The 8,545-nt window shown below is 46.1% G+C and overlaps 1 protein-coding gene across 1 annotated transcript in view; it reads right to left on the bottom strand.

Annotated features, from left to right (window-relative positions):
* Window positions 1-651: 651 nt before the first annotated feature.
* LOC147018244 (uncharacterized) overlaps window positions 652-8,545 on the bottom strand; it is a 78,886-nt gene continuing 70,992 nt past the window's right edge. The window contains exon 4 of the mRNA XM_085897761.1: window positions 652-4,849. Within this exon, the coding sequence (XP_085753887.1) occupies window positions 879-4,849 (3,971 nt within the window). The 3' untranslated portion in view covers window positions 652-878. The remainder of the gene's footprint in view (window positions 4,850-8,545) is intronic.

Genomic DNA, 8,545 nt, shown 5'->3' with positions numbered 1-8,545 from the left:
TAAAACAACCATTTGAAAATCATTAAAAACATGATTTAAAATGCGATCTAGAAGGATAAAATTAAAAGGGAGGAAAGGTAAGGGGGGGGCAAAAAGCAAAAACAAAACCACTCATACACACCCATCATAAAAGGCAAGATCAAAAGAACAGATAAAATCAAACATCAGACTCCCTCAGTAGACTGGCGATGGCCCGACATAAATGTCTCGCGATCCCTTGATCGTCACATCACAGTCGTCGCAACAGTATGCGGTAAGGCCAGGAAACACCCCAGGCGATTGAGGGCAGACTCATTGCCATGAAACCATGAGCCAGCTCACTTTCCATGAACCCAAGCACCTGCACATCTTTGCCCGTCACCTCCAATGATCTGCGCAGCTCTGCGTACTTCTCTCTATTTGCAGCTGCACAGGTGGCGAGGGCGTCAAGTTCATTGTCAAAGGGGACAGCCTCCCCCCCCTTCCCCAACCTCTCTCCTCTCCTCTCCCCCCCCCCCCCCATGATCTTACTTTAAGCAACCTTCATCACATTTCTGAGAAAATAAAAGGCAAAACCTCATTCCCATGAGCAATCATGGTAATGGAAAAGCATGAAAGTGAAGAAAGGACAGATAGGAAAAGGGAGACTGAAATAAAATCTGAAAAGAATCATTTAAAAATTGCAATTTATTGTCAAAAGAAAGAAAAAAAAAAACATTTCTAATTACATAACCACTATCACAATATAGAATACATACAGAATATTTCAAATCAACGAGTCAGACAAAGTCAAACAGAGTTGGAAAGTTTCTGGGAAGTCATAAGACCTCAGGAAAATGGCAAAACCTGGGAAACTTATAAAGTACAACACAGCACAGCAAATAATGGATTTGGCAACTTCACAAATCTTCATCTTGTCGTTTCACTCTTTCTTCTAAACTCCTTGAGATTCTCTCCACTACGGCCTCAATAGCCGCCTCAACACCCTGGGTGTCTCCATCGGATTCCGTGTCTCCTTTGTCATCCTTTGCTGCTTTTCCTTCCACAAAATCGCTTCTTCCACTCTCATCTTTCCAGGTGCTCTCCATTAGAATGTCTAGTCCAACCCATTCTCTCTCGCTCTGTACTTGCTCTGGAATGCCACAGGTTGAATTACCTCGGCCTCTTCCTCGACCTCTGCCCCTCCCTCGGGCTCGACCTGTACCTCTGCCTCGGCCTCTTCCTCGACCTCGTCCTCTTCCTCGACCTCGACCCCTGCCTTCACCTTGTCCTTGACCCCAACTTTTGCCTTTTTTACCTTGCAATGGAAAAATAACAGGAATTTCTGATTTTAGTTTTTGCCTTTCAATTTTCCCAAATTTTGCTTTCTTTTTGGCCTTTTTCAAGAGGCCTTCCTCCTTGCTTCGCTTTCGTTTTTTCTTATTTCCTGAACTGGTTAACTCCAACTCTTTCTCCATGTTTGTTTCTATTTCTTCCCAACTATCCTCTTCCACCTTTCTTTTGAGATTTATACATTTAGTCATAGTTTTGACATTCTTCAACTTTTTCTTATTTTTATCACGACCAATTATCATTTGCATCTTTAAGTCTTCATCAGCTTTCTTAGTAAAATAAGAGTCCCCACCTGCTTCATCTTCCTGATTATTCCCACCTCGCTCTCTTTCCCCAAAGCCCCTCTCAATATCCTCTTCTTTACCCTCACTGTCCACATCACTGATAGCTGGAAAAACCTCGCCGCCTCTCACCTTCAGTGTGACTTTCAGGCTCGGCCTTTCTCCACTAGTACTATCCCAATTTCCACGCAATTTATCTTCATCAATCTCCTTATCACTATCACCATTACTTTCCCCTTCTTGCATCCATGATTCTGCCTCTCTCAGTGGTGAAGTCACCTCATGGTCACTCAACAATTCATCAAAAAATCGCTCAATTTCATAGTTGCTTTGCACTATTCTTCCCCGTCCTCTGCTCCTGCCTCCTCTCCGGCTTCCCCTTCCTCTGAAGGTTTTAGGTCCTCTCCCCTTTTCTAATTTTTGCCCGGCCATTTCAAACTCCTTATTTAAAGCTATACCTCTGCTTTGCATGCCCCTGCTTCTTGGCCGACCTCTCGCCCTCCCTCTCCCCCTTCCGCCTCCTCTCACCCTCACAATTCCTCTTCCTCTTTTCTCATTCTTCAAAGCAAATCCTCTTTCTTTAAGACTCTTTTTTCCCTTGTCCTTACTTGGGTCATTTGATTTGTTACTGTCACCATATGACTTATCACTATATGCTTCTTCAGATCTCTCTGTGTCCAACCATTCAGACACATCACTCTCTTCTCCATCAGAACCCCCACTCTCTGCCTCAGACCTTTCACTTTCAACGGCCACAGAGCTCTCGCTTTCACCTGCTCCAGGTTTAAGGCATACAGCTGCAGCACACTTCCCACTCTCCACTCCCACTGATCCCTCACTTACAGCACTCTCAGACCCCTTACTCACAGCTCCCCCAGATCCTTCACTCTCTACCCCTGTGGATTCATTGCCTTCAATCTCCCTGGATTCCAAACTTTTTTCCCTCCTAAATTTGCTGCTTTCAATAGATCTCCTGCTCTTTGATCGTGCAAATTCTTTGCTTTCTACACCTTCAGACTCCTCACTATCTGCCCCCACAGAACGCTCGCTTTTGACCCCTGCAGAAACCTCGCTTTCTAAAGCAGCAGAGACCTCGCTTCCCAAATCTGCAGAGACCTGGCTTCCCAAACCCGCAGAGACCTGGCTTCCCAAACCCGCAGAGACTTGGCTTCCCAAACCCGCAGAGACTTCGCTTCCCAAACCCGCAGAGACCTCGCTTCCCAACCCCGCAGAGACCTCGCTTCCCAACCCCGCAGAGACCTCGCTTCCCAACCCCGCGGAGACCTCGCTTCCCAACCCCGCAGAGACCTCGCTTCCCAACCCCACAGAGACCTCGCTTCCCAACCCCACAGAGACCTCGCTTCCCAAACCCGCAGAAACCTCGCTTCCCAAACCCACAGAAACCTCGCTTTCCAAACCCGCAGAAACCTCGCTTTCCAAACCCGCAGAAACCTCGCTTTCCAAACCCGCAGAAACCTCGCTTTCCAAACCCACAGAAACCTCACTTCCCAACCCTGTAGAAACCTCGCTTTCCACCTTAAATCTCTTGCTCATTGCTCCAGCAGACCGTTTTTTCACTCTCTTGAAACCTACACTTTCTATTCCTGCAACTCCCTCACCTTTTATACCCACATCTTTCTTGCCCTTTCCCCCACTAAACCTCTTCCTCTCTGCCTTCTCATTCGCTTTTGTACATCTCTTGAGCTGGAGGTCCCGATCAATTTTTCTCTTTCTCTCCACAGATTCTTCACTTGCAGTTTCTGCAGATCTTTTCCTCCCTGACCCTAAAGACAAAGACTTCTTGCCTTCAATCTTCACATCTCTTTTGCTTTCAGACTTTCTACTTCCTTTGCTTTCTCCTTCCTCAAACATTTTGCTTCTTGACCTCTTGGCCTTCTTTCTTTTTTCTTTTACTCCTTCTGCCATCCCACTCTCACTGGCCTCATTGTCTTTACTTTTTTTTACAATTGCTTTTCCCCGATGCTCTTCAATCTCTCCGGAAAAGGTAGATGAAGAAAGTGGAGAGAAATTGCAGGTTTGTAAAAAGGATATTTTAGGAGTTGTATCCTGCAGCAGGCAATCAGTCTTGTATTCAGCTTGCTGTAAGCCCTCCAACCCCTTCTCTGCAGACCTCCACATCTCACTCTCCATTTCTACTGGTCCTATCTTACATGTTTCTTTGCTTCTCATCACTTCTAATGCCGCTTCTTTCACTCCAACGTCCATGTTAAGTGGAGTTACCATCTCTTTCCTCTTCTTAAAGTTCTTCTTCTGAAGTCCAATCTCCATGTCAAAGTCAATCTTTCCAAGCTGCTGCCTTGTTTCTTCTTTTCTCTCCATTCTAATTTCTCTTCTTTCCTGAAGGCTGCTGGCCCCTCTCCCCCTCTTGCTTCTGCCTGGTGGTCTTCCACGTGATCTCCCTCTTCCTCTTCGAATATTTAAAGGTCCAATATTTGAAAGATTAAAATCAAAATTTTCACTTTTGCTGCATGTACCAAAACTATCCCTATTTTGAAGGTAAGGGGACATATTTTCACTCAGCTGGACAGGTAAACCCTGTAAAAGGTCAAGACTTGTCTGTGTGCACCCTTCTGTTTTATCTGATTCAAATGTTTGTGTCGTGATGTGAATAGCCAGTGCTGAATCAGTCTGACAGGTCATGTCAGCAAAACTTGCTGGGTGGCCCAGACAAGCAGTTTCCACAACATCTGTTGGATATGCCTGACAAGCAAAGTCCACACAATCTACTGGGTATGTCTGGCATGCAATGTCCACCAGATCTGATGAGCAAACTTGACAAGCAATGTTCACAAGATCTGCTGGGTAAGCCTGACAAGAGGTTTCTACAAGACTCACTGAACGTGTCTGACAAGAGATTGCCATAAAAGGTGGTGTGTATGTCTGGCAAGCAATGTCCACAACTTCTGTCGAATGTGTTTGAATAGCACAGTCTGAAAGTCGTTGGGAGGAGTTCGTCTGACTACAAAAATCTACCAAATGTATGCCTGCGTCAATCCGACTGGTAGAGTCTGTCGCAGCACTGGTTTTCCAGGCTGAGGTAAGATGGGGAGAAGGAATTTCAAATGTTGGTGTTTGAAAGGGCGAAAAAGTTTTCGGGGACGAGCCATCTTTTGGTTCTACCTCCAACCCAAGGTGTTCGGCTAATGTGGAAAGCTCAGGAAAGATGTCCGCTGGGCCGCGCAGACACCCACTGTAGCAGAAGCGTAGCAAAGGAAGCAATGTGTCAGTTGAAAAGCCTAGACAATGGAAAGTGGGGTAGAGAGAGAGAGAGAGAGAAAAAAAATTAAGGCAGTGTGATTAGAATAGTGGAAGTGGATAACAGGAACACAGTCTGATTTATATACTGTATTCATACTGAATTAAGCTCCAATTACACCAACAAGGACAATAATTACAATAACAGAAATTCTTCCAGTGTGTGTGTGTGTGTGTGTGTGTGTGTGTGTGTGTGTGTGTGTGTGTGTGTGTGTGTGTGTGTGTGTGTGTGTGTGTGTGTGTGTGTGATGGAGGTTCTCACGCCATAATAAATACAACAGCCATCATTGTGAATGCTTCCAGAGCATTTTGTTCCTGTGTTTACATGTTATGTCAGTCATGTGCACATTTTGATGCCAAGATTGAGGAAAAGCTTGAGCAACTCTTCTTCGAAGTTCAAAAGAACCAACGTCTTTACAAATCACACAAATTCTTCAAACATGTGCAGCATAAGGACAAGTACCTAACTATATACCTCCCAAAACAATCAAGCAACAACTATCAAACCATGAAATCTCAACCAGACATAGAGGCATACTGGTGAAGAATCCGCTCCAAGTCATGGAGGTCAGCGGTTCTGTTATGACCATGGCAGACTCGCACCAAAGACTTGATGCTCAACATTTAAAGGATGGAGCACAGACAAACCCCATAGGTTGGCTTCCACCTATGGGTTTTGGAGAAGGAACCTTAATTGTCCTGCTGGGTGAGGAGAGAAAAGCGATGTTATAAAGATGGTGTTGCTGGGAGAAAGAGTACCCCCCTGGGACATTACATCACTTCCCCCAGCATAGTGACAGGGTTAAACTGCCCCTTTTTGTCTCAAGTCATGTCCACTGTTGTCTCATGTGTATTGTTACGGCTGTGGAAATTCGCATTACACCATGAAGGGCCCGTCGGTGAGATATCTCAAAGTACATGTGTAGTTAGCCCCAAATCCGTTGTCTAGAGGGAATTTATGTGATTAATTCGGGCTGCGACGCTTTGAGTTAGGCATTTTTCTGTTCTATCTTTATTTTGAACCAACCACGTCTCAACCGCCATCACACAACCACCAACCACAACGCCGCTTCACAACAACCACAACCACACCTGCCTCTCAACAACCACGCCATCCTCACCACTCCGCCAGCAACCATCAACATCTCCACGAACACAAAAGGGGAACAACAACAACTCCCACCCCGATTTCTCTGGTAAACAAGAATGACGGTTGGAACTCAACTCCCACCCCGATTTCTCTGGTGGAATGTTCCCCCCCACCCCCCCTCCCCGCGTGCCGCGAAGGGAGGGGCGGGGTGCCGGGGAAATAAAAGGGCGCACGGAGGCGCCGCTGAGAGGTCAGAAGAGGTCAGGTCAGGGCGGTCAGTGAGTGTCAGTGTCAGTCGGCGGTTCATGGTCTGGGTCTTGGAGAAGCGGTCCGTAGAGCGACCCGCTCGTTGGAGCTTGCAGTCGGTGGAGAGTCCGGACGTCGCAAAGGGGACGTGGACTGGAGGCGCCGCTCTGCCAGCTGTGTCGCGCGGACCTGCGCGTTCGTACAAGGAGCGCCAGAGAGAGCTCGCCCACCATCGCACCGCAAGGGTGCAGGTAACCTGCAACGGTCTCGTGGGACTCGTTCGGTCTGCCAAGTCCCACGCCATAAAGGCCCACGGGCCCCGTCTGCCCCCTTGTCTATGAGGGTGGCTTCTTTCCTTTGCTTTTGAGTAAATGTGTGTTGGCGCCATCTGTAAAGTAGAACTGTATAAGTGTTGCCGTGTGTACGCGTATTCGGTTTAACTCTTGCTTTCGCTTTATATGTGCATTTTGATTATTGTGGCTGTATATACGTGCTTTCCGTGTGCAGCGGAATAAATGTGCATTGTGTTGAACTGTTTTCCCGTTTCGCTTCGTCTCCTTCCTTTTAATTGACCCTCCATCCTGCTTCACGTAAAGGGTTCGTAGTGGGCTTAATACGCCCGATAATTAATCGGAACCGTCGAGGCAGACGATAACACCGCTCGGTTATCACTGTAGCATGGAACGGACCGCTTAAGCGGTTCGTGTCCGGAGTCGGCCTGTGGCGTGGTGCAATCGCCCGGTCGACCATTCGCACAGGTACTTAGGTAGATCGAATTTGGCAAGCAACCCTATCCTGCGCGGGTGGGCAATTGGCACGATCGTGGTGAGGTTAAACCCCCACCCGTGACTAGCTCCCGGCGTTGGTCCGAGAGGGTCACGACTGAATTGTCCGTCCGGTGGGCGACGTGCCGCGATTCGAGTCACGTGGCCGTCCGCACGCCGGCGGGCGCGAATTCGCAACAGTATACACAATTTGTGTTGCAGCTCCTCCACAAGCCTTAGATCCTATTTAAAAAAAAAAGAAGAAAATATTGATCCACACTTCAGAAATTTGTCATGTGCATGTGAACCATGGCTATTTAAGAAAAGAAATCCAAGTCAACACCTTTTATATATTGACCACCCATTTGGTCAAAAGTCATCTTAAGAATGGCTAGTCATCATTTTACACCAAATCACACCATCAAGATGACTCAGACTGCCACTGTTTCCCAGTACAATGTTCATCACTGTCAATTCTAGGGTACCGACAAGGTAGTGTGGGACTAGACAGTTTATGGAAAGACCTATTTTGATCATCCAAAGGTAACAACGCCTCATGAGGATTGTTATATCGTCACCATTGCAAGAAGGAACTGTGTTGCATCATCATCTTTCCAGAATGACCTGCAAAGAGCAATTAACTATTAAATATTGATCCAGACAGTTCAGAATACAAGCTTCATGCCGGTGGTATGAGGTACACAAAATATTACTTCACTTACCTCTAAACACAGGGTCATCGACATACAGTGGGTGATATTACAAATTTAACATGAACCATTGGTGCCATGTTATGTTCACCGACACGCATGGCTTCTGCGTCAACTTAATTGATTGGACTCTAATGTGAAACTACACAGACAATTTTGATGAAAGTTGATCACAACGTTCACCATCAGTGATGAACCAAAGTTTATCGACCACATCAACATCTGTGCTCATAAAGAGGGTTTATGGGGGGGGGGGGGGAGGGTGATCCCCAAAATAGGTATTTGCTGTGTCCTACAAAAAAAAAACCCCACGATTTTAATGAAACTTGACCACAACTTTCATCACCCGTGATGTATCAAAGTTTGTTCACGGTATTGAAAAATTCAGGGTCTAAGCCTTAGATTCAGGGGAAAAATTCAGGGTCTAAGCCTCAGAAATTAAGGCAGTGTTTTCAGGGTCTAAGACTCGAAGGGGTTCTGTGGGGGTTTGAGTGACTGTTGCTCCTGATTCAGGTGAGCCTCAGGACAGGCGGTCCTATTTTTTGGCCTGCTCAACAATGCCTTTAACATGGAAGAGGCCACAGCGATTTTTTAACGTTAAAGTTTCTTTTTTATTTTATTTTATACTTTCCTCACTCATATCATCGAATACCTGATGATCACACCTACAAATAGCTGGATACATTGCAATGCTTATAAACACCTGGAGATGCAGCATCCGTGGCTTTATTTCATTTCCGCACATGCCATAACCTCTAGATTCCAGAACCTCTTAAACGAAGCCGAATTTCACAATGTAAATTCCGAAATTTCACTCATCAGCAGTTCCGACTGCTAAAAAAAAAGTTATTTTGTCTAATTCAGACA

Source organism: Eptatretus burgeri, chromosome 10 (genome assembly GCF_056783735.1).
Source record: "Eptatretus burgeri isolate ZD-2024b chromosome 10, Ebu_testis_v1, whole genome shotgun sequence".
Lineage (NCBI taxonomy): Eukaryota > Metazoa > Chordata > Myxini > Myxiniformes > Myxinidae > Eptatretus > Eptatretus burgeri.
Note: the sequence above shows the minus strand (reverse complement) of the source record. Positions and strands in the feature narration are given on the sequence as shown.